Source organism: Trematomus bernacchii, unplaced genomic scaffold (genome assembly GCF_902827165.1).
Source record: "Trematomus bernacchii unplaced genomic scaffold, fTreBer1.1, whole genome shotgun sequence".
Classification (NCBI taxonomy): Eukaryota; Metazoa; Chordata; class Actinopteri; order Perciformes; family Nototheniidae; genus Trematomus; species Trematomus bernacchii.
In genome coordinates this window covers 1,904,498-1,931,223 of record NW_022987705.1, presented here as the reverse complement: position 1 = coordinate 1,931,223, position 26,726 = coordinate 1,904,498, and the positions used below count along the sequence as shown (strand labels likewise).

Sequence of the window (26,726 nt, the reverse complement as noted above, 5' to 3'; positions counted from 1 at the left end):
CATGGTGGCAGATCAATTACAGCACTGATGTAGTACTGGAGGTTGTGCTGATGACAGCAGTCCTGGCTGAGCTCGGTCACAGTGGCTGAACAACAATAAGTTAGGCTTCACCTCGCAGAAGAGCCACACAAAACCAATCTGAACATAAACCCTGCACATAATCAGACAGGGAACAAAAAACCTTTCTGTGACTACAGTATGTGAATGAAATGACCTGTTGTGACGATGAAAGTATAAAAAACAGGTGTATTTTTAGATGCTTAATAAGACTTTGTTTGAGAAAAAAGAGACAGGTTCTCCCTGCTGTCGCGTTAACTTAGATGTGAAAAGTAAAAAAGGATCAGATTGAAGTAAAGGGAAGAAGCAGGACAGATGTTGGCGAGGAGCTGATAAATGGATAATGAATTATGCAACTACAAGTGTAACAAATGTGGATATCTTTGATCATCAAGCTCCTTCTTTTTTTAGCAGAGGAAACACGGCACTACTACAGCAGTACACTGTGACCATTATTGGCTGTATGAGTTGTATGCACTGCTGCCAACAGTGCTCCAAGCAAATGTAGTAGCTAATTCATTTTTTTTTACACGCCATCCATCTATAAATGAGATGTATATTGTGTATGTTGCTGTGGTAACTAATTTCAGAATGAAAAAGTCTAGAAGTGTTACTTAGTTTGACTTTTTGGTTGCTGTGTGATATGTTTGACAGCACAGAGAGGACTGATATACTTCCTGCATAAATGCATGCCGAGTTGATCTGGGCTGGAATATGTAACGATGTCAGGCTTTGTTTCAGCAAGTTGACGTAATAACAGCAAGAAGAAAAGAAAAGAAAAAAATCAAAAGTCCTGCTTGTGTTGTCATGGCAATGCCATATCTCAGGGAGTTGGAGAATAGACATCCTGACCCCTGCAGCTTCCATCGGGGAAAAAAGGTCAGCGTAAGAAAGAGACTGTCCTGAAGGTCAGCTGTATGCTTTTACACTCACAGCTCATGCAAACATTCTGCTGTGAAACACTTTCACATGTGAACTCACACATATATGCACTACACAACATACACTCCAGGTACATAGTGCTCATCTAGGAGCAATCATCTCCCTGAGTGGTTAGATAGAAGGATTGCTGAAGTGCTGAGAGCATGGGGCGGGATGAGACCATATCTCAGCGGTGATCAAATTCAGTGAAAGATAGGAATTTGTGGTTTTCACCGGGCTCCTTACCCATCAAGTGCTGCATTTAACCACAGAAAGATTTGGAAAATGATGGGCTGAGAGTGACACTTGATGAGGGACTCACTGGAAATGAAGGGCAAAATCAAGTCGGAGAATTAGAAAAGAGAAAGGCTGTCCTTATCCTTAATCCTTTTTCTTCTCTGAGCATGTCTGTGTGGGTGAGAAACGAGACGCAGACATGAGGTGGGAGAGATGAGACATGCAGATGGATACAGAAAGGAAGTTGATGCTTTCTAATTAGGCTGATGGAAGGGAATATACAGTATCATATGGACCTCCATAGTACGAGCTATAGAGCACCGTTTCTGAAGTGTCTTTCTGAATCAAGCCCAAGAGAGCAGAGAATAGTCATGAATGAAATTCCTTTACCATATTTAATGCTAATGAGCACTTCATTACTCCCATTGGTGAAACTGGTAACATATATTTCTGTTTCATACATTTTTGTTCTGCAGGTAGCTCAAATAGCAGAGAAGCCCAGAATAAACTGTATCCGATGCGTGTTTCTCTCTTAGGAACTGTATTTAAATATTGGTAGGGGAGAGGGGTCAGAGAAGGGTGATGGATTTCCATTTCTTAAATTTGATGTAGGGAACGTAGGCTTTTTAAAGAGAGACGGGGAAAGTCCATTTTCTGATCCCAAATTCTTTTTTTTTTGTGAATAGAAAAGAAGAAATGTATATAAAATACTCACACTATAAATATAGCTTTCATTTTTGAGTCATGTATCATTTAATTGATCTGAGGCACAATCGGATCTCACACACATATCCAGGATAGCATCGCCTTATCTAATGAATATATTATTTAAATAGTGGAATCAGTGAGTTTGATAGAAAAGGGAAAAAAAGGGAAATATTTATATATATATAATATAATGATGTGGATTTGTATAGAAGCATATAGGAGTCTTATTGTAAAGGCTGTGGCGAAGTCAGGCCATGCAGGAAATGTAACAACTATTTCCATGTCAGTGAGTTGTTTTGTGTACACATGTGACAACACAAAGACGGTATGTGCAAATGAGCGCATTGTTCCTCACTTGAACACACTCACCTGCAAAGACACACACATCAACACGTGCACACACATACACACTGGTGGCGCCTTTGTTGTCGGTCCAGCAGCACATGTGGCTATAACAGGGGCCATTTGTCATTGGCACTTTGCTTTATTCCTCTCCTCCCCCACTGGAGAGCAGACAGGTTTTATAGCACGCTGGTCCCAGGGGAACCCCAACAACACACACACACTGCGCCATCTCTCTTCCACACACACACACACACACACACACACACACACACACACACACACACACACACACACACACACACACACACACACACACACACACACACACACACACACACACACACACACACACACACACACACACACACACACACACACACACACACACACACACACACACACACACACACACACACACACACACACACACACACACACACACACACACACACACACACACATCTGTAGAGATGTAAATTCCAGCACACTGAAAAATAAACAAAGGGGATGGAGGGAACACAAATGGACAGAGCGTTGACGTGTGTGTAACCGTAATGTATGACTCCTGAGCGTTAGCACATGACATAATTAGATTTATTGCAGGATTTACATTATAATGCACTGTAGCTGTTACCTTTAAAGATAAAGCTCCAATCCTCTCATTCATTACATGCTGTGTCTTTGCAAGCATGTAATGAATCTCTAATGACATCATCCTTGCATGTCCTTGTACACTTTCCTGGATTGTGTTGGTGTGTGTGAGAGTGTGAGCTGAATGTGAGTGTGAACTTGTGAACATTTACACTCTGCAGAATGTGGATGCATTTACACATACGAAAATAAACCGAGAAATTCTGCACATAGAGACAATCTTCATTTTGTACATTTTGGGAGTCAAAAGAAATCTGTATTCGTCTCTCCTTGTACTTTGTATTCTATTCACATATAATCATCCAGCAGGATAAGGCTTAGTGAGAAAGTCTATTCAGAAATAAGCTAAGCTTTAGTCATCCATTCCTTCTCCTCCCCATCCCTGTCAGCAACACAACACAGAAATAGCACCGAAATAAGCTAAATGCTCGTTTTCACAGAAGACACAATAGGCACCCTGTAGACAGAATTTCACAAGTGATGATTCATTAAACTCTGCCTTGTATGTGTGAAGCAAGCAGCAGCTCACCATGCACAGCAGAGGGATTACCATCGCAGAGAACAGTGAGGCAGAACTGGGAAATATCCAGAAATAGTACCCTCCAGTTGCTCTGCACTTTATGCGCATCAAAAAAACTACAGAGTGGCTCCTTATCAACAATCTTTGCTTCCCTCACTGCACAGTTTCAAATAGCTCCAAACTGTATTAAATGAAGCGTTATCCCTGCAGTTATTCCCATGTGTTTTATTGCCTTCTCAAAATATTTGTATCATGTGTGTCTCTATCTCTTCTCCCTCCCTCCATCAACTCTTCCACCTTAATAATACAGAGTTAATGAGGGCAGGGTGAAGTGATCAATCCCATTTCCATCCTTACAGAGGGCACATTAGCAGACTACATCTGCCCAAATAATCCCTCCTCTCTTCCCCTCTGCCTCTCTCTCTCCCACTTCTCTCCCACATACACACACTTGGACCCCAGGGGGAATCACTCTGTATCGCCAGGGGGAACTGTAACAGGATTTCTGCAGGATCTGGGGTCAGAGTGGGTGATCATACCTAACTGAATAAGCAGAATGATATAATTGGATCATCTGCAATAAAAGGCTGATTTATTTTCCGTATTGAAATGGTATTTGCGACCTGCTATGAAATCGTCGGAAAAGCAAAAGATGCTGATAACAGGATTTATTAGCCGAGGCTAAATGAAAAAATGAAGCCACGTGTTCACACATCCATCAATGCATGTTCACACGCAATGATGTTATTCACACTGTGGACAAGATGACAAACTGCATTAAAAAAGGAAATAGAGTAATCCCAAAGAACATTCAAAACCTAAAGTAACATGATTGATTTCCGATGTGAGCTCAATGAATGCACTTGCTTGTGTGTCTGCAAAGTTACACATGGCTTCATCCTACTCACAACAACACACTCAGGCAGAGACTATTGCTGCAGCTGGAGCAGAGACAAAGAGACAGCTTCTCACTGGGAGAAAATGTGTCTTGCAGAAGCACACTTACTGAGGAAAAATCTCCTTCATTATCATTTTCTTTTAGCATTGCTTTTGGCAAGTACTTGGAAATGAATCTCCACTAAATCAGACATGGTCCTGCATTTCCTTTCTGGTTTTGCTCTGCCAAGCAGCCTGTGAGAATGGATGTAAGTTCAGATGAATAAAGGGAAGACAAATGTGCATGAAATGAGAAGAGAAATGACAATGAGTTGGGAACAATAAGCCAAGAGGAACCGGTAAAAAGATTAGCGTGATAAGAAATACTGTCTGCTGCTGTCTGGGAGAGACAATTAGGAACCGATACGAGACTTATGAGTTATTGGTTCACTGAGTTACAGTTAAAGCATAGATGCAAACAAGGGTGGCATGGAGGAGAGGAGAGAAAGGGGTGTCCACGCTGTTTGCCGTTTGCACCGCATTGTTATTAGCAAAGCCCCTCCACCCACTACCCTCACTCCTGTCGCAGAGAAAAATATTAACTCTTGCATGGCTGGAGGATGAAACTGTATGAGGGGACAAAGAGCAGAGGGAAGGTGTTCACTTCAAATGCAAAGCAGTTGCAGCAAAAATCATTCTGCAATAGTAGAATTCTCTGTGGGACTGTGAGGAAGTTTACACACACACAGACGTACACAGTCAGACATACAGCTGGCGAGATGAGGCAGCCCAGACAAAGAGAGGCAACTTAGACTGGCTGAGTCACTTCAGTTTATTTTGAGAAAATGTGTAACAAATGAAGCTGCAGAGAGCCAGGAGATGGGGTTGGGGGGTGATATAGGGTCGAGGGGGATCTACTTTGTATTGCAATGTGTGAGAGTGTGTATGCATATGTAATGTGGAAGTGGCAAACCCCAGGAGTGTGGGGGAGGGAAAACTGGCAAAGGATCAGTGAGAGGTGAGCGGAGAATAGAGCGAGCTGAGGTTTTTTGAGGTGGTAACGATGTGCAAAAGAAATAATATGGAAAGGGTTTGAAGCGGCTGTGTGTGGGTAAGAAACAGACTGTTTTCATACATTGGACAAAGAAAGGTGAGAGAGTGCAGGACGGGGCAAAGAACTCAGGATGGCTGCTCTGAAAGATAAGTTTATCTTTGGGAACACGGAAGAGGTTTCAAAAAGAATGTACTGTCTGGTAAAGTATCGGAAAAAATAAATGACTGTGGCTTTTCTGAAGTCAAGTTAAGTATAGCACTTACTGCTACAGTTTTTCCTGATGAAAAAATAAAACTGCTGCACACATCCAGTCAAGCTTCATTTATAGCATTGGTTTCATTAATAAGGGTGGTATCTTGCTGACTAATGTTATTTAAATACACCAAAATACATTTGCACTTCCCTTAAACTGAGTGTATAAACTCAGCAAATTGACGCACATGTATACACACACAAGTGAAAAGGGTCTTTTATGTTGACTCCCCACAGGGCAGGGAAGTGTGTGTGTGTGTGTGTGTGTGTGTGTGTGTGTGTGTGTGTGATCAGTGGAGGCGTGCCTCTGCTCAGCCTCTGATGTCCTGCCTGTGACTGCAGGGGAGGAGCTACAACAAGCTCATTGCCACCTCACAGACAAAGGCAGCGAGAATTTGAAAATGTGTGTTTGCACGTGTGTTGAGATCTACACACACACATGCACCATTCTTCTACTGAGCAAAGAGATGCCTCTAAAATGTTTCAATTATGAGTTATCACAACACAGGTGAGAGGAATAACTGCAGCCTCATCTTTCTGTCATTCTGTCTTTTGAGGAACCAATGTAGTATCAATTTGCACACCACTTGTGTATAAATAAAGGAGAAAGAATACATACAACGCACCACATACATTAGAGAGGCTACATACATACGTTCCTCCTGTTTCTCCTTCACTTATCATCTCAGTTTTCTCCCTCCCTCATCCTTCCTCTCCTCCGTTTTGTCCTATAAAATGACCTTGAGGCTACACTCATGGGCTTTGTGACAAATGGTCTTACCTGCAGGAACACTCGCACATACATAAGCACCTGAGCCCGAGAACTACAACAAAACACGCACACACACTCATATACACACTACTGCGAGTGGTTTTCCTGACAGAGATTTGCTGAATTGATCGCCGTTCAGACTCTGCAGAGGTCAGATGTAATGAATCAATCACACATGCATCAGCATCTAGAACAGCAGCTACAGCCGAGGCCACAGGCTCTGCTGCCCTACTTTGATGCAGCGTCAAACTCCACATCAACATGACTGGGAGGGAATGGCAAGGTTTAGCAAGATGGACTGGATGATCCATAGACGTGGGAAGTCTGTGATACCGGGATCGATATTGGCAGCAGACAATTCCAATAAACACAAAATAAACCACTTATAAAACACATTTTATGCACAGGGTCCATCGACCACATGTCTGGGCAGCCAAGCCAAGTGCTAAACTATGTGAATTTATGCAAAGTTAATCAACTACACAAGTTTAATTTCAGTAAGTGAAGATATGTGATGCACACTAACAAATACAGGAAAACTGCCCCCCCCCACACACACACACAGTTTCAAGGACAACCTGATCATCAGACACCAATCACTCAGAACTGGAGACAGCTGAGTGTGGAAGACATGCTGCCCTCATTGTGCTCACCTTAACTTGATCCACCCCTTTCTGTCTTTCTATCCTCCCCTGCTTCTAAGTAGCCTAAAGGTGAGGCTGAGGACATGAGTATTGTTAATAAAGTAGCTAAAGCACATACACATACTGTGCATTTCAGTTGCATTCGGCTTTGCACATGAGTTATGCGAAGAGAAATGTGGAATAATAAGGTGAAGTGAGGAAACGGGAAGATTAAGAATGGAGGAATTTGACAAAATAAAACCAATATCTGTGCAAAAAAAGTCCTCGATGAGTTAGAGAGAGCCTTTTCCTCATTCTTTACACTGCTCTTTAAAAAAACACTTCCATTAAATAGCTATGTCAGCATAACAGCACTTCAATACAGCTATAAAACAATTGGCAACCCTTCTAGCATGTCACCATTTAAGATTTGTTTGTCTTGATGCTGGAAATTCAAATACAAATTGGTGACCACAAATAACTAACACATTAATAATAATAATAGAAATGAAAAAAAATGCACATTGTAAATTATTTAGTTTGTCTCAGTACAGTGGATCATGGTCAGGTTAGGTCTAAAGCCTGGATAATCTACGTGCGATCATTAGCTTCACCCACAGAGACTTGACCTGCTGCATCACAGCGGCTCTTCCCTGTCTGACCTCACTCTCTCTCCAGCCACAATATGCTCTGCTTTACCCTACTGCTCCACTTACACTGCGATCTGCGGCTCAACTTCAATATTACGGGGGTTTCTGTTTGTTTTTCTGCAGAAACACAACTCCCCCTACAAGCTGCACGGCATTGTGCGTGCTCAAAATCAATGCATCAGATTCGTATGTATCTAAACATGCGTATAGCGAAACCGAGTCAACACCAAGACCCGAATCATACAATCAAAGTACCTGCGACACTTCTTAAAGAGACCGATGCGGGACTTCGAAGAATCAAATACAACAAACCCGCAGTGTTTTCAGTTGTGCGACTTACCTTCAGGTTTCTCTGGTGTTGAATCATCCAAGAATGCAGGTCATATGCAGTGGAGTTGCAAAACGAAACACAACGCGTGTGTGTCCACTCTCTCTCTATCTCTCTTTCTGACTCGCAGTGCAAGGAGAGAGAGAGAGAGATCTTGCGGACAGGAGGAAGAGGAGGAGGTGGTGTAGGAAGAGGAGGAGGAGCGGTGCTGATGCTGCAGCCGACACCTGGCAGAGCATCCTTCTGCTCCTCTGTCTCTCTGTCTGTCTGTCAACACATTTGCGCTCTCTGCTGGATCATGTGAGAAGTAGCCTATTATGAAAAGTCTGTTCCTGGATTTCAGAATAAAAGGCCACCAAAGGTAGCAGCCTGGAGGTTGAAAAGCTTGATTTATTTACAGTAAGGCATGAAGCAAACAAAGACAAAAAAGGGAAACAAAGAGTGGACACAAGCTAAAATAATGTGTCTTTACTATATGAGTAAATGCCTACTATTAAGCCAACATGTTGACATTGGTAAAAATTGAAAATAAGTATTGGGTTTTTAACATGTACAGCTATAAAGCCACGAAAAGCTTTTAACAACCAAGAAAAAACAGGAAATAAAGTCTTAGAAAGTGATGAAATTATAGTAAAAGATAAAGCAAGCAGTCATCAACATTTGGATTTGAAACATCAATAGCCCCATTATGTGACACACGTTATGTAAAGGGAAGCTATAGGTCAGTTGGGGTTTAAAGCAGCATCATAAGCTACTTTTATATTTATTTTACATCTGACTTTAGAATTAACATTAAAACTGAAGTTTGACGTTATGTAAAGGAAGAAATTAGCCTCTGTTTATTCATATACACCTCCATTTGTATATTTACACCTAACAAGGCAAATTTAAAGTGGACCTATCATGCTATATTTGAATAATATAGTGTAGGACCATACCTATATAAGGCATATTTATACTTTTTTTTTTCAAAATACCAAACAGATCATGCATTTTAGCCATGCCTCATTTCGCTCAATTTGACATTTTTTAGATCTGTTTTAGCAAGGGCAGATTCAGTGAGAACAGCACCATCTACAGGCCTGGCATATGTACTACAGCGTCTCCAGCGCTTTCGAACGGCAATGGCCGTGGCTGTCTCCTCCTGATTGGTGGAGTTGGCCCAATAGCCGTAGCGCCACTGTCCTGACGTCAGGACAGTGTTCAAATCTGGATCCGTTTTTATCAGATCCGTTGCAGCCCCTTTTTTAGAGATTTGGGTATGGAGGAAAATAGAGAGGGTTGAGTTTTCTGACACTTGGTGAGTTCCCTGGAACACCGGGGACACATATTCATGTATAAAAGACGTACAAAAGTGCATTTTGCATGATAGGTCCCCTTTAAGTTGAAACTTAAATCAGAGGCTATGTTATTATGCGGAAATATTTCTTTGAAGAAAATAATATGGTAAATGAGATTACTACAAGTAAGTAAATAAAGAAATATTACCAAAACAAATGCTCAATTCAGTATATTTGCATTCAGAAAAGGTCCTACTATTAAAAGTAAAGATATGGCAGCCCACTATAACCCCAAATAAATGCATTCTGCCACATCATGCTAATATGCTTAATGTATAGTCTCATCACAGCACTCTTTTGCTATAAAGGCACCAATGGATAAAGTGAGGACAAAGGAAGGTGAAGACAGACCCTGAGCAAACAAGGTTTCAGTTGCACTGACCTTGTGAACACAATATAAGCAAAACAATGTCAGACACAGATAATAGGGCAAAACAGATCATAAACCTCTTCTAATTTACAAATAATTTACTGCAAGAAATATAAACAATATCAAATATACATACACTTGGTTGTACATGTTTCTTCATAGACAGACAGCTAATTTGTAGTAAAGGACCCCCAGAACCCCAATATATTCACCTAAAGGTTCAAACTAAATGTGAAAATGATACAAGTGCACAGTCTGATAGATGTGATGTCACTTCAGGCCCTATAGGTTAGGTCTGAAGACTACAAGTTGGAAATAAAAACAAATTAAATTAAATTGGGGCGACATGGAGTCACATAAAGTGAGTTTACAGAACAAGAATTCGAAGCTAGCTGCTCATCACTGTTTGAAGCTAGAAGCTCGAGGGTATGTTAGACACTTAGCAAAACAAACTACAACTGAACTGTTGGAAGTTGAATTGCATTGTGGGCAATGTAGGCATGGGAGAGCCTTGATAAATCTATGGATTAATCGTGTATGTCTATAAAGAGTGTAGAAAGTACCTGATCAAAGTATTCCTATCAATGTGGATCTGAAAAGCACAATGAAAATGACCGCTGGGAATAAAAAGACATTCATAAACATCAGAAAAGGCGTGAAATCAGAGAACAAATACTTCCAAATTGAACATTTTAAGAAAAAAAAGTTGCTCTGTTTTATTTTTGAAAAGAGACGTTCAATGTTACAAGCTACAGATGCAAAGTTACACAGCAGCCAGCACTGTGAATATTTGCTTTTATCTAATGTCACATTACATGAACTGACATTCAGCAACTGTCAATGTCTTCACCTGATGCTCAACATGTATCAGGATTCCATTCATTTACAAGGGTATTGAATATCCCAAATAAGAGAGCATATTCTAACAACTGTCATTATTATTTTGATGGTGTTTAATCAGATAGCAGGTACACGATTTGTAGTCCCATGATCCTGTGGGGGTTTGGATGGAATTACTTGTCTCACAATAAGGAACCGTCCAACAGGATGTGTTGTTTAATGTCTTGTACAGCCTTGTCTGCGTCATTATTTGCAGATCCATGGCATATTATTGATGTTGTTTGGTTCTTGCAAATACATATGCCTGTATTTGAGCCATATTGTAGAACCACAGTAGGATGCAAGTAGGGCTGGGCATTAACTCAATAAGATCATTTATCGTCTTTCAAAGGAAGCGTAAAGTGATCAAATAATTTATATTGAAATATTGTGATACACAATGAATCAGTCTAAATTGAAAATAACAGCTCTTACTATAACATTTACAAAGGAGCATACACCAATAGGCCAGAAAACATGCTACATCGTGCAATAAAGAGATATAGATATTTAATGACCTATATCATGACAGAAGACTTCGGCCATATTGCCCAGCCCCAAACGCCGACCTTTCCCTTTTGCAAGTTAAAGCCTGGGACCTCAGACGGCCTCAATGCAATCCTTCTGACCTAAAATTGGACTTTTGGAAACTGTAAGCTTCATCTTCCTGCTGGATCACTTAAACTGTTTGTGCAGCCAAACACCAGACCACCCTTTGCTTCTGTTGAACAGGGGTAATAACATCATTGACAAATATGTTGCAGTGTATTTTGCAAGCTTTCTTTTGTTGTCAGAGACGGCTGGAAGAGCAGCGATTCAACAGTCAGTAACATTGAAAGAGAGCTATCAGGTTTTTGAAAATATAGCATTTGCTACCAAGCTGTATTTAATACTGACTGTGAATTATGTAGATGGTAGAGTAATTATTATATAAGAAAGAAAAACAAAACGTTTATTACTGTTAAACTTTCTGGCACCCATATGAAAGCTGCATCACATCGTCCTCCTGCCAACAATGTAAGCCCGATCTTATAGCTCCATGAGACACTAAAATGTTCCTCATCCAACATGAGCCCTCCCCCCTCAAACGGCCAAGCTATAACCACTAGTTAAAGCTCAAGGCCATGCAAAAAGGGTAACAAGCCTATTCAAAAATACCAAATAATACATGTCAAATATGGCTTAAGGAGGGTCAAGGTGTCAGTTTTCTGAATCTTTATCCAGTAGTCTCGGCGAAGGTCACAGGTGTGTGAATTTTAGGTCAATGTTATTCATCATTGCTTTCACAAAAAGGAAGTAATGACAGGGAGTCGTCTAGTCTAAAAGACTCTTATGCAGACAGACTTGCGTTGGGGGAGTTTGAAATCTAAACAGCATGTTAAAATGCTTTCCTACAAATCTCCATCGTCCTCTTCCTCGCCATCAATACCACTGTTCAGGAAGGCCTCTTTTTCATGGGACCTGGCCTGTGGATCATTGTTGCCTTTGAAACCGTTCATCTCGGTGCCTGGAGACGAGCGGGACAATTTTCCCTCAACGCTGTGATGAATGCCGTACGAGAAGTAGATCACGAAACCTACGAATACAAAGCCATGAACAACAGGTTCAGTACAGTTACAGCTTGCAACTGTGTTCAAATAAAATGACGACATAAGGCTGACTCTTTTTGGCTTGACCTTTTCAAGCTACTAAAGGAAATAAAGTTACGGGTAATCAGTGTATGAGACGGATGATGCTTTATCCAGCCATCTTATCTTCCAAATGATAGTGATATCACAATTATACACTATATATAGGTAGAAAGTGCTGACAGGGCATGACAGTGATTCCCAGGCTGCACTGATGGTGCAGGGATGAACAAAGCGCAGATACAAGAGACCAGAAACACTGACCAATCACAGCAGACTGAGCTTTTCTGGGATGGGCTCAAAGAGAACAAATACCAGTAAATGTATACAGACGGTCTGAATTATATATTTAGTTTTTTGAAGATTAAAGCATGTAAACATGTTCTGATAGAAACTCAAATACGGGTATGCACCTTAAAAAATGGGCATAACAAGTCTCCCTAAAGGGGTTCAACATATTTCCTGACACTGTGATATAAATAGAGATGACCTACCTATTGCCATCCAGACAGAAAACCGTATCCAAGTTCCTCTGTCCAGCTGCATCATCAGGTAAACATTCACAAACATGCTGATCACTGGAATGAAGGGTAGCAGAGGGACCTAGAGAGAAATGAAACAACCTCTGTTAAGACATTGTAAACAATAAATGTTAAGGCAAAACATTTCTGTTTTTGATGCACAAAGATTGCGTTTCTGGAATCAAACCTTGAATGAAAGTTTCGTCTTGCTCTCAGGCTGTCTCCAGATGATGAAGGTGAGGACGAGACACACCATGAAGATGACGCTGATGGCTACAATGTTCCACGCAGCAAAGCCTCCCTGCACCGCCAGTATACAGAACGCCAGGATCAATGTTCCTGCAGAAGCGCATACATTGTAATAGAGTTTAATACGACACAAGCACTTCATTTAACACTCAGGACTCAGTAAAAATAGATTTTGAATGAATACACTGAATCTGCGATCACCTACCCATGATAGAGGTACAGATGTTGACAGAGAAGCCCGACAGTGTGGATGGCTCAGTGTTGTCTGGAAACAGGAGGGTCTTGAAGCTGAAACTCTGCTCCATCCCAGGCAGGATGCCCATACTGGGGACACTGATGCGGTCGCTCTGCTCCCCCTCATCCTGGGTATTAGCCATTTCATACACCAGCTCAGGCTGATACCTAACACATTCAAAAACAAACAATAAGATGTTTTGTCATCACGACTTTAATAGATAGTTCCAGTTGTAACTTAGAGAAATGGAGCATGTACAGTGCATTGTTTATGAGTTGCCAATGATAGTATAATGTCAGCTGCAGTCACATTTAAAGCGTAAATTAACAGAGTGTGAAACAGCTTTCAACAAGAATGCAGTGCTGGGTTTCAAGCGTTGCTAAAAAAAAAGATATACACATTTGTGGAAACAGGAAGCTGTTCATAGAACCAACTCCCAAATTAATCTGATACCCTGAATCGGTGTCCCAGGTTAAACCCTATGTTCTTATGTCCCCCCCCACTGACCTGAGCACCAGGACACAGGCAGCCACTAATGTGTAGGCCAGCAGCGTCCCTATCGACATCAGGTCCACCAGGTCCTTCAGGTCGAACAAAAACGCCATGATAGCTTCAAAACGAAAGAAAATAAAAAGAGAGGGAAAGAAGGTGGAAAGATTAGATTTGTTTGATCCTAAGAACTCCTAAGAAGACACAATTGATAGCACTGCAATATGTTCTCTGATTGTCCATAAAGATGTCTTTAAACTAAAGGTTTAAATGTCTTGTGTTATTTTTATTTCATTTTAGCTACAGAAGCTAGCAAGCTACCATGCTGAATCCACTTAAAGGTAGGGTAGGTAAGTTTGAGAAACCGGCTCGAGATACACTTTTTGTTATATTCCATGGAATGCTCTTAACATCCCGATAGCAATGAATATCTTAAGTGCTTTGACAAAAAATCCATTAAAAAATGTCATCTGTGGAAGCCGTAATACTGTAAAAAGCACGACCAATCATTTTAGCCGGCCCGGCTAAAATAACTGGATGGCCTACCTGCCTGTCAGCCTTCCATCTGTGCACAAACTTATCTCGTGCCCTCATTGGTCATGTGCGCGTTTGTGTGTGTTGGAGGAGGGGCTCTGTAAGGAAGTGGCAGATTTTTTCCGGCTGTGTATTTTCAAATTCTAGCGCACTCAAGCTGGTTTCTCCAAAATTACCTACCCCACCTTTAACATGGTTATATCTGCAGAACATTAGCATGTCAGCATTGCTGTTTAACTCCGTTGTGTAGAGCAACCTTACAACGATGTAGGTGTACAGCGTAAAGGTCACAAATGCAGATAATAGTGAGAACATTCCCCTGTAACCCATGACAAATAGATGTCCATCTTACCAGACATGACCCCGGCGGCCATAGTGGCGGTTACGGGGGATTTCCTCTTGCTGATACGGGCCAGGAAGGAGAAGAGCAGGCCATCCCGAGCCATGGCAAAGATGATGCGGGGTAGTGGGAACATGGAACCCAACAGACTGGGGAGGAAAACATCAGATTGGGATGACAGTTGTAGGTGTGGAACAGAGGACCAAGGAGAAAGGAAACATTGCTAGAGGTCTGAAGAGGACAAGGGCGAAGAATTAGCACAAGGAAACATACGATTGGTGAGAAAGGAGTTGCAGATTAGGAGTGGAGAATGTGCATAGGGAGAGTAACATGAGCATGATGTTGGTCAAAGGATATTCTAATATCAGCATGCAACATTTTTTCAGCTGATATAAAAATATTGTGGTCACTCTCCATTTGTTTCATTCATCTGTGGTTACTTCCGCAAGCAGTTTAGTTTGCAGTTTACATATCTTAACCACCAAATACAAGTAGGACAAAAATCACTTTGAGGGTAAGACCTGTAGAAACGGACCCATTATTAAAAAAAATAACAATAAATAACCAGGACGGCATCAACCAATTACAGAGAGACCTGACCATGACAGTTAGTGATGCTCTTTTCATGCTGGAGCTCTGTTTTTGGCAAGTTTGTTCAAAACACAGTTAAAATAAACTCTGCAATCAGAAGGCCAGAGTATTTTTAACCAAGCGGAGCTCAGCCATGTAGCATGAAAAAAACTTAATTTAAAATGGATGCTGTTTTAAAACATGCGTGTTAGTGTCTCACCTGCCCCTACGCCAGAGGTGAGGGTTGCAGTTAGCAGGGTTTTGGTGCGGGGGCTGATCTCGGCCATGAACTTGAAAAGCAGCCCATCGTCGGCCATAGCCCAGATCACACAGCCCATAAGGAACATAGCACCAAGCGAGCTACCAGGGGGAAGACCAGGATATAAAGTATCCACACTTACACCAACCAGACGACCGTGAAACACACATGAATAGAGACACCAGCTCACAGACACCAGTAACAACATACAGTACATTTACGTAACATGATATACTGTAGATTATGCTTCAAATATACAATGAAAATAAAAGATGCATACAAATGATTAACATCAAAGCACACGTCTAAATAAACCTTAGAAATAGTATGTACACATTTAGAATCTTAAGATAAAAAAAAGTAGCTACTGTATGTTCCTGAGCACCACCATTAAAAAAACAATAAAAACTGATATTATAAAAACGATCCTTGTGGTGGCCTTTGGTGACATGAGTAGCATAATCACATACTGAGTGTGCAATGTATATTCTTAGCAGTGTTCTTATTTGTAGTCAAGGGATCACATTTCTTCTGAAGTTATATATAAATTCACATAGTCTCACACACAGAGATAACTAGATAACATGAGCATGCATGTAACGCTACCAGCAGGTGTGTGTTACTGCTTACCTAGTAGACAGAGCACAAAGAGAGCCTACAGCCACAGCGTATTTGGCTCCTCCCCAGCCCACATATTTAAAAGCCACAGGCAGAGGGCTTTTGCCGTCCAGCAGGTAGTACGGCATCATGAGAGTGAGGGCCGCAGAAACACCAAAGTACGCCACAAAGCAGATGAGCAGGGAGGACACGATGCCGATAGGGATCGCTTTCTGGGGGTTCTTCACCTCTTCACCTGAGGGCATAGACGAGCAAAAGACACAGTTAAACAGGGGAAAAGTACTATAATACTTCTTATTAATACTACTAATACTTCTTTATTATTTCATAGTGCTAGGCATGGATTGATATTATATGGCCAAATTAAAATAATAATATTATCCTGGTAATCATTACGTATGGTTACAACCCTACAACACATACTGTTGTGACTTAAAGTGGACCTATCATGCTATATTTGAATAATATAGTGTAGGACCATACCTATATTTGCTTTTTTTTTCCTTCAAAATACCAAACAGATCATGCATTTTAGCCATGCCTCATTTTGCTCAATTTGACAATTTCTAGCTCTGTTTTTGCAAGGGCTGATTCAGTGAGAACAGCACCATCTACAGGCCTGGCATATGTACTACAGCGTCTCCAGCGCTTTCGAACGGCAATGGCCGTGGCTGTCTCCTCCTGATTGGTGGAGTTGGCCCAATAGCCGTAGCGCCACTGTCCTGACGTCAGGACAGTGTTCAAATCTGGATCAGTTTTTGTCAGATCCGTTGCAGCCCCTTTTTTAGAGATTTGGGTATGGAGGAAAATAGAGAGGGTTGTGTTTTCTGACACTTGGTGAGTTCCCTGGAACACCGGGGACACATATTCATGTATAAAAGAGGTACAAAAGTGCATTTTGCATGATAGGTCCCCTTTAATTATCTTGCGTAACAATACTATATTTTGTATTGCACCACAGATAGAACACATGTGACTTTTAGAGAGCATCATTTCGGGTGAAAAACAAAACTTTGAGTAATCATTAACAATAAGGTCCCAATGTATAAATAAAGGAATAAATAAATGAGCAAGTCATACGCCTGTATTTGTAAAAGCTCGCTCTATGTTACACTTTTTATCAAAAATAGTAGGATAGACAGCTTTTCCATGTCCCTTGTGTTAGGATATTCACAACTATGTCAATAAATAAAATTCACCACAATCTACTTATTTGTTGTGTTTTTTCCAAGACACAAATCTGCATGATCAACTGCTCAATAACATTGGGCGTTGCTACAAATTACTGTCAGCAACCGAGGATGCAGGAATACTAACTGCATACATTTGGGTGACTTTACAATTTTTCTTAAACGGTAACTTTTGACACTTTAATTAAAGGTTTGAGCAACTTGTAAACACCTTACACTCTTTTATGGGGATATCGGCAGAAATGAGTTAATGTGGAAACTGAACAAGGAGCTTATTTTTCCGTGCACCCACAAGACTGAAACTATTCGACTGCAGGTGATTATGCAACAGACGAACACTCAAGTCTTGTTCTGCAGTGAAATCACACGCGATGATGGAGTGTGTGTAATACTGTCTGGATCTTCTCCTACAACAGTGACCGTGACAAGTGACAGCTGCTGATCGGCCCAGATTATTGGAAGGTCCGGGGTCATATGCATAACAGTGATAACAGTTGTTTGGATGCACGCCTATGAGTGTGTGTGTGTATGTGTGTGTGTGTGTGTGTGGGGGGAGGGGAGGGGATGATGGCTACATGCCAACTTAACTCTGTGTAGCCAGAGTAATCACACACATACACACACATGATAACATGGTTTAGGGCTCCCTGTGAGTGTGTGTGACAGACATGCCCCAACAAGACAAGTCAAGCACCCATTCAGGGTTAATGTCACGTTAACCAATAAGAATCTAGGAACCAGAGGGGTGTGAAAAGCCGGGGGGCCAGAGAGCAGGCAAACTGGAAGAATCTCTCTCTTTTTCACTTTTTCAACTCAGGGGCCTTGAATTGATTTAACAGAATTAAACTACAAACGTGAACACATACACCCATTCACAGGTGTAGATCTGCACAGTGTTGAAAAAAATCATAGGGCACTTCTTCTTCCATCCCAAAGCCCATATCATTATTTGCGCTCTAACTTGCGTCACAGTGCTTTTAAATCCACCGAGAGCAAAATTGGGCCAGAAGCACTGAACTGCATCTTTTCACTCTGCCCATCTCTTATGTAACACTCGAGGATGTTTAGACAAGCTTAAGATGGAAAGGGTCCCAACTCCATATTTAGTTACATCACCCCCCTTGAACTAAAGCAAACCCATGAGGCAGGATAAAGGAATACGAGAAGTGGAACAAGAAAATAAAAGGGCTGACAGAGTGAGTGTTTTCTGCTTTCAACCAGCACTGACCTGTTGTAGCAATGCAGTCGAAACCCACAAAGGCATAGAAGCAAGTCGCAGCTCCGGACAGGACGCCTGAGAAACCAAACGGCATGAAGCCGCCTTTTCCCAAACTCTCTCTGGTTGGAAGAATTTCTGTCACACTGAAAAGAAAGGAAAGTCATGATTAAAAGCAGAAAACATAACCTGTATTTGAGGATAAATCAGGATATATGCCCACGTTATTACTTGAGACTGGAGTCACTGGTATAATTGCGGTTTAGGATCTCTTCAGGGTCCAGCTGCCAGTTCTTCATAGAACCTTTGACTAGGCCAGAGATCACCATGAACATTAAGACAAGGACGTTTATACACGTAAAAACCTTGTTCACAATCGCTGACTCTTTGACCCCAAATGCCAGCAGACCTGAGAAATGAAGAAGACATGGAAAGGAAACACAAAAAGACAACTTGATTGATGAAGAGAATATACTTGTTGGACAAGTGTTGTACTTAAATTTGGCAATAGAGTATCTGCAGTGAATATCTGCCACTGAAGCAATGCTGCAAAGTAACAAATTCAAGATTGAAACACTGCGTTCAGGCAAAGATTAAATATTGTCAATGTGAAATTAAAGTGAAAACACAAGACAAGGAGAAGGGCAGAACAACCAACCTGTGAGGGTGAATATGATGAGAACAGCAAACATGTCAGGGTACTCTGCTAATATACCCGGTGCATTCATGGGCATGTTCTCTCTGTAGAACTCCTCTATGCGCTTCCCAACCAACTCGTCGAAGGTAGCGCTCCATGCTCGGGCCACACTGGAAGTCCCTGACATAGAGAAACAATCTGTGATATCTGAGACTTTTTCAGGTGAACAAACAACAAGAAGGATTTGTTGTGCTGTTTACCAATGATATAGGAGAGGATGAGGTTCCATCCAGTGATGAAGGCCCATAGTTCCCCTACAGTCACATAGGAGTAAAGATAAGCTGAACCAGTCTTGGGAACACGGGCTCCAAACTCAGCGTAGCACAGACCGGCTAACACTGAAGCTAACGCTGCTATCAGGAAAGACAGCACAATCGCAGGACCTATGGGGGGGACAATAATGCATATGATTAGAACCTTTAAGATGTATATGACATATTTGAGTTGTTTGCAGTAATGTCAACGCACCTGAATTCTCTCTTGCAACAGCCCCGGCTAGCACGTAGACGCCAGCGCCTAGCGTGCTGCCCACCCCGAGGGCCACCAGGTCGAAAGTGTTGAGGCATCGGGACAGATGGGAGTCCTCAGCGTTACAGTCCACCACCTTCACCCTCAGCAACTGCTTCCCGAAACCCAGGAGCTTCTCCAACGCCATGGATCTCAGTGCGGCCTCAGGGAGGGGAGGGGAGGGGGCGAAGGTCAACCAGGATACAGGGGTCACAGGGGGCAGAGGGAGAAGTCACACACACACCCTAGTGGGAGGCAGAGGAGGGAGACAAGATGAGGGAGAGTGATTTAAAATACCTCTTAACGTTAGGTTGACCCGCGTTCTTTAAATAAGCGCAGGACTTTATTTTCAGTCTTTCAATAAACACAAGTCACACAGTGGTGAAGTGTTGCCCTTGAGGGGAATGTGTGTGTTGGGCTTGAGTTGACAAACTTGCAAGTAGAACACTCTTTTCCTGGGTTGTTACATAATGCAACAGAAATCCACAATGTTTGAGTGCTAGCCAAAAACACAGAGGCCTATTGGGATAATCCATCTTATTGCTGGATGCGTTGCTGACATGTGTTACGTAACGCCACTCACAGGAGACCAGACAAAGCCCTCGAACAGATTGTTCTACACAAAGAGAATCAGGACTCACAGCACAGAAAACACTGTCTTGAAAAATGCCTTGGAGGATCGTCCCATTGCAGCACTCCAACAAATCGCAGAAGAAAATAAACCTATCAAGACTCTCTGTATTTACCTCTGCTTCGGGTCATACAGTACATACAAGGACAGCTCTCTATTGAGCAGTCAACACAGTTTGGAGCTATGTCTACCCTATTGAGGGGAAAAAAACTGTCAGACAAAAAGTAAAGTCTATCCATCAAGTCATGCACATTCCGCAGCTCTGAGCTCAGATACTGAGTGGTAATAATTGATATCATGGAGGGAAACAACTATGGAGGGCAGGGGAAAGTAAGAGGGGAGGGGGTAAACAATGTCTTCGTGCTATCGAAGTTGTGGAGGTTTGGCAGAAGTCCAGTGGTATTTCCCAGAGAAGAGAGCTCAGGGAATTCAGTGGGTGACATGCAGCAGATTAACATTACTGCAGTTCGAGATAATGGCAGCCCTCCACATGAGGACACAAATCCAGAAAGGTCATGTGATGTGGACAGTGCAACAGTCATGTCACACATCATGGAAACTTCCACATAAGGGTAAGCTAAGGTGACAACCTTGTTCCCTTTTCTTTCTTTGCAGAAAACATCAAGCCTCAGATACAACTTTCCAACCTGGCCTATTAGATCACATATAGGAAATGTATAATTGGAGTTTTATTAAATGCCCAATACCAAATGAACTTTTGCAGGGGTATATGTTTACTGTGTTGGTTTTCCTAGAAACCCTATAAAACTGTCAAACACCTAAAACACAACACCTACCTAGCTTTTGTTTACAATACAGTATATAGCATATAGTAGTATGCATGGCATGCTACCTTACCTATAACAGTTTACTAAAAAAGATGAAATACAAAATAGTTTGAACTTGAATGTAGTCTTGATTGATCCACAAAATAAAATAGAGCCCTCTACATAAAAACAGAACCACAGAGACCCCAAAGTAGTGCCACTGCTACTGAAACAATAGTTTTCTTGTTGCACCAAATTTTACACCGTAATAAAACCCCAAAAATAATTAAAAAACGGAAGTTATTAAAAACAGCTTCTCCCATTTACAGCATAACATTGTGTTCACAGTGTCAATGGATGATAAACAACGTAGCTTGTCAGAAATAAAGCGCGCTGGATGTTTTTTTGCGATGGTGTGGAAAGAATTACACAAATATATTGTGTGAGTTGTGAGTGCATTTTTTTATGTTTGGTTACATACAGTATATGGTTTATTGTAAATAAGGAGCCACTTTTCACGACTACAGGAGAAAATAAAATATCCCAATATTGTTATATTTCAGAACTAAATCATGTTCTTGTGATGATATTTTAAGCCTGGCTATTGATGGTTTCACAACATACTTACACAATGAGATTTTTGATAGATGATCATGAGTAATAACTAAGTAGGTAAAGGCAAACAATAGAATAGCTCGAACTTTGGTAAGTTCTAAACAACTTATTTGTTTTGTAATGCATCCTTTAAACCACACAAATACAGAACTAAGGCCATAATACTGAATGGATTAAGAGGGCTCCTTTGCAACAATATTGTAAAACCAGGGAAGGTCGTTAAGAAAAGCTTAAAATAAAAACACTATTCAATGACCAGGGTTATTATAAAGCACTAACAGGAACAAGCACACACATGCACACAATCTGAATATTGCATACAACCCCATGTCGTTGAGGCAAAGTTAAAATGCCAATGCAGCAGATCAATGTCAAAATGACAATAACCTCTTCCTGCATGGCGGAAATCAGAAAATACATGCAGTACTCACTCAAAACCACCTACAGATACGCTTGACCTGTTGATCTAAGCGGAAAGTTTGAAAGAATGATGACAGATAGAGGGATTAAAAGATGCATTTGTTAACTAATCTTCAAGCGGCAGTAAAGACTGCAGAGCCTCTGACGGCAGCCGTTCTGAAATAGAAGCTGGAGGAATCACATGGCTTGGCTATTCCAAGCAGCACATGCACGCACGTTCAAACTTTAGTATGGAGAGCTGATCGTGAAAACCTTACTGAAAACGTTTTTACAGTAATGATATTGGATTCCTTTAAAATCTTATATAACCAGAGTTGCAGCCTTGTACATGGTCGCAGAAGCACACATTTGAAAACGTTTTTTCTGCTACAGAAATGCCACAACACTTAGCTACATCCAGACAAGCCTGTTCATCCTGACATGCATCAATGTCACTCACACTCCTGCATCAAAGTACATACATTTATACATGCATGCTCTGCACTGTATTGAAATGTGCATATTAATACCATAGGAATAAATACCAAAGTTTAAAACTATAGGTATTTCAGTTATAATTGCCCAACAAAGTTCAGACTTAGAAAGCATCGTTCCTTTTTTTATACACATATACCTGATATGATGTCAGTTTAAAAGTGTGTTGGCAGAGAGAGTACAGCAGATTGTAAGTGCAGAAAGCAGAGGCAGTGCCGGTCAGTGGGGGGGGGAGTGTACAGGGGTGTGATCCTCGAGAACCAATCAAAGTAAACCATGAACATGTCACTGTTTGACATTAAGAAAGGCAGGGACTCTTTTTTTATTACTTTACCTACAACATAACTAGATTTAGGGCAGTCATTTTGTTGAGTGCATCTCTTAAAAGCAGAAGAAATGCGGAAATATAGAACTTCAGCAAGTCACTGAAAAAGTATACCCTTCATCACCATTTTGTCCGCTGTGTTGGTGGATTGTTTTACTGTTTTGGGGTCATTCAGTTCAGCTATAAGCAGCTGCTCACATGCATGCACTCACAATAGGTGTCCAGCTAACTGAGGGAATTGCTTTCTGACTTGGGTTCACGGAGGAGAAAGAACGGCATGCAACCGTTGAGTGTTGAATGATGCTTGTTGTCACTTCCAATGTATGTTTCCATCCCATGCATCGTAAAGGCACTCCTTCCTCCTAAATACCCAGCAAACATGCACAGATTTTTACCTTTAGGTCTGCAGTGGCACATGTAAACAAAGTGATATGTTGCTGTTAGACTGACCACATGACTTACTGGGTCACCTTGAACTTTTAGTGCGTTTGGATTTCAAAATGCCTGTCAGTGAGTGTGTCAGGATAAAGCAAAGTCATAGGCAGCCAAGTCTTGACCCTAAAAAAAGAAGGATTTATTGTCCAACATCTAAAAACGTGTGTTGAGGGACAAATGACAAAGTAATCTCCACTGTCTGAACACACAACAATCCTACTCTCATCCTCTTCTCTCAAACTGACCAGAAAAAAAAAATCACATATGCTTTAGCTCCATTCAGCTTGTGTACAAAGATATTCTAACAATGATGCTAAAACAAACAAGGCCCTTTTCTTAAGCAAACCACTCTGGACCTACAAGCGTATACAAAGAAAACAACATTTAATGATATAACTGTTTAACACTCGATTTTCCTTGTTGATTCTTTGCTGATAATTTGGGCTGTCTAATGTTCAGAGGTAAATGAAAAATTGAGAATAATTAATGTATCAAGGATTTAGCCTACAATGCATAAACATATCCCATTTTTGTTGCAGTAAACTAGCAATAGCAAAACCACAAATACCATTTTGTAATTTAACATTCCATATTTGTGTACATTTGTTTTGAGCTATTGTGAATATAGTTGATAAGCACAAAGTAACAATGTCAGTTTGTCCAATAAAAAGTGTTACACTTTAAGAATTTAAATCCGTTTCTATTCCAGCAACAAATCATTTCCCAAGCATGAATGTGTATTAAAGGGGACCTATCATGCTAAATGCACTTTTTGATGTCTTTTATACATGAAGATGTGTCCCCGGTGTGTCGGGGAACTCACGCAGCGTCAGAAAATAAAACCCTTTCTTTTCCTCCGTACCCAAATCTCTAAAAACGGGGGTACAATGGAGCTGATCCAGATTTGCGTCCGATATGAAGTAATATCAGAGATGTGGACCCACGGCACTATCAGAAAGTTGCTATCAGAAACAATGCACGACTGTTTTGGACGTAATATGGTCAGTGTTTACATTACCATCGCTAACACTCAGAGCTAACCTGTACTGGAGAACATGTGTGTGAAGAAGCAGGAAATAAAAAGGAACTCACCTTGTGGTATAACCGGCAAGAGAGAAAGCCTTTGAGCTCCATACTGTTTCAGAAATAATCCTTGATAATCCATGATATGGCGTTTCATCACGGCAGTATTTAGTTTAGACAGTAGCTGCCAGGTCCCGCATGAGCTCAGCCTCAATCAATTCAATATTCATATCAATTTCTTTTTTTTTTTAAAGCTTTATACCCAAAATCAGCACTTTTGAAACAGGAAGTGAAATAGAGGGATATGAGGCATGGCTAGAATGGGTGATCTGTTTGGTATTTTGAGCAAAACACTTCATAGACATGTTTTTTATATATTTGTATATATCTGAGACCTATGCTATTGCCTAAAAATAGCATGATAGGTGACCTTTAATATTACACAACATCGTATTAAGCCCTGATCCATGTTTTGTATACACTTGAATCTATTTACTGCAGCTACAGTTGCTCACATTTTACACACAGCTCTAGCAAGTCAATGTCAAAAACATCACCTGTAACTTTTTTCATGTGACAGTATAAACAAAAAGTAAAACACTGTTCTGAGAAAAGTATGCTGGTATTACTAATTTTACAGCAAAAAGGAAATATGAAGACCCAGCATCTCCTGAACCTGGAAAGCATCCACACCAACACCCACCCTTCACCGATCTGTATAGGCTATAGGCTACACACACACACCCTTCAGTGCAGCAACCGGCACGCTAGTGACCCACTTTCAGACCAGCTAAAGTTAGACCAACTAGAATTGGTCTTGCCACGTATCTAAAAGGTCAAATCTAGCTACTTAGTCATTCTTAAAATACAGAGAAACTTAGAATATAAAGTCAGTTGCAAATTGACTAGTTAATTATCTCTCCCTGTCAGACGTTTTAAATGATTGTATTTAACTGAATACTATTAATGTGCTTAACCTGTATTTAAATCAGTTTTTTTAGTCATACCTCCATCAAACTATCAGTCAGACTTGAACACTATACAAGCTTTACAACACTTATGATTTACACTGCTCTTGCATATTGTATAGGCTACTTTACCGTCTACAATAGATTTAATTGTTCTACTTGTGTGTTCTGACTGGGTACAGACAGTGAATCAATAATTTAAACCTGAAGCTTTCATTTCAATTAAAAAAAAGTTTAACATTTGAAGCCACTGCGTCCTTTCTTTCTCTTTATGTTGCTTTCCCTTTTCTGAGTGACTAAATTGTCCACAACTTCTGTTTTGCAGCTTGCTCTGGATGTCAATGTGTGGCCACTTGTTGCCTTCACTCCAGACTACATTCACCACCATCCCCCCCCCCCCCCACACACACACACACACACACTGGTGTAAACCTCTCATGGCTGGTTTCAGAACAGTTTTTGAGTCCCGTACAGTTGCATCCCTACTCCAAATCCCACAGCTACTACCTCACTCATGCATCCCCAGCCCTCCTCAGACTGCCTTCACCCCTCACATAGCCTTATCACACCCCAGGGATAATTTCTCTCGTATTAGATCCATGGTTACAGAACATTGACTTGGAGTTCCCTCTAAATGTACAAACTTGACTTAAGTCTGGTAGATTCTACAAAGGCTGGCACGGAGTTGCATGACACTAACAAATATACAACTCATCTGTAGCATTTCTCCAGCTGGTCAAGCCACATTCACATGCTGCGGGAAACAGTAGCACTCACTATGAAGCGTAAAATGGGGTCTGAGCGAAACGAGCATGTGGTTTAGAGCATGGTCATATCGTGTTTTTACGCACCACTCAACTTTACGCACGATAACGTTTGTGCATCCCCCGGAAACCATCAAACCAGGGGCACAGATTCTAGAAAGTAATTAGTTACGAACTGTTAAACATGTGCATGCAGCTATGTAGCATAATGCAACGTTGTAAGAGGAGCTCTTTACCTTGAGGACCCTGCGCGAGCGCATGAAGCAGTGATCCAAGACAGTGACCGCTTTAAAGTATAAATATTGGAACTTGAAGAAATCAAAGCAGCGTCCACACAGTAGGTCCGCAGAGTCCTGTCTCTATACAGGTGGTGGAGGAATTTAAAGGTTTCGGGTTGCTGTGTTACGCGTTCAGATGGAGGAGGGGATCCAGAGGCAAAACAAGCAGCCCCGCCCGCTCATTACCATTACAGTTGTGCAATATTCATTATCCTCTATCTGTATTAGTGACCATGACAAATGGGCAACTGCCTGACAATCAGCATCAAATTCATGATCATTTCACACGGATTAAATGGCTAAGAGTTGGGTCGATGTGACAGGCAATCAGCAATTTTGGAGAAGATCAACAACGAATGCAGACAGCTCATCCATTAAAGCTTACAAAAG

At 41.1% G+C, this 26,726-nt stretch overlaps 2 protein-coding genes across 6 annotated transcripts in view; both read right to left on the bottom strand.

The window, feature by feature from the left end:
- mtus2a (microtubule associated tumor suppressor candidate 2a) overlaps positions 1–8,184 on the bottom strand; it is a 46,202-nt gene extending 38,018 nt beyond the window's left edge. For all 4 annotated transcript variants that reach the window (XM_034140008.1, XM_034140010.1, XM_034140012.1 and 1 more), the window contains exon 1: positions 8,007–8,184. The gene's annotated coding sequence lies outside the window, so the exon portion shown is untranslated. The remainder of the gene's footprint in view (positions 1–8,006) is intronic.
- A 2,231-nt stretch (positions 8,185–10,415) lies between these two features.
- slc7a1a (solute carrier family 7 member 1a) lies at positions 10,416–26,408 on the bottom strand. Of its 2 annotated transcripts, none has more exons than XM_034139710.1 (13): positions 26,295–26,408; positions 19,598–19,881; positions 19,330–19,512; positions 19,091–19,249; positions 18,664–18,841; positions 18,445–18,578; positions 16,039–16,261; positions 14,592–14,728; positions 13,724–13,826; positions 13,187–13,383; positions 12,920–13,071; positions 12,706–12,814; positions 10,416–12,159 (listed from the first exon to the last, which is right to left on the bottom strand). In XM_034139710.1, exons 2-13 carry the CDS (start codon positions 19,782–19,784, stop codon positions 11,975–11,977), a joined length of 1,947 nt encoding a protein of 648 aa, XP_033995601.1. In that variant the 5' UTR covers positions 19,785–19,881; positions 26,295–26,408; the 3' UTR covers positions 10,416–11,974. The 2 variants fall into 2 exon arrangements, with proteins under 2 accessions (XP_033995601.1, XP_033995602.1); XM_034139711.1 differs by lacking the exon at positions 26,295–26,408 and adding an exon at positions 22,081–22,203.
- Between the last annotated feature and the right edge of the window lie 318 nt (positions 26,409–26,726).

Excerpts from the sequence above, each read along its gene's own strand:
- slc7a1a (XM_034139710.1), bottom strand. The coding sequence starts at position 19,784 with ATGGCGTTGGAGAAGCTCCTGGGTTTCGGGAAGCAGTTGCTGAGGGTG. Across the intron at positions 18,842-19,090 it reads CATCATATTCACCCTCACAG|GTCTGCTGGCATTTGGGGTC; the intron begins GTTGGTTGTTCT and ends TTCATTTCTCAG. Across the intron at positions 13,072-13,186 it reads CATCTGTACCTCTATCATGG|GAACATTGATCCTGGCGTTC; the intron begins GTAGGTGATCGC and ends GCGCTTCTGCAG.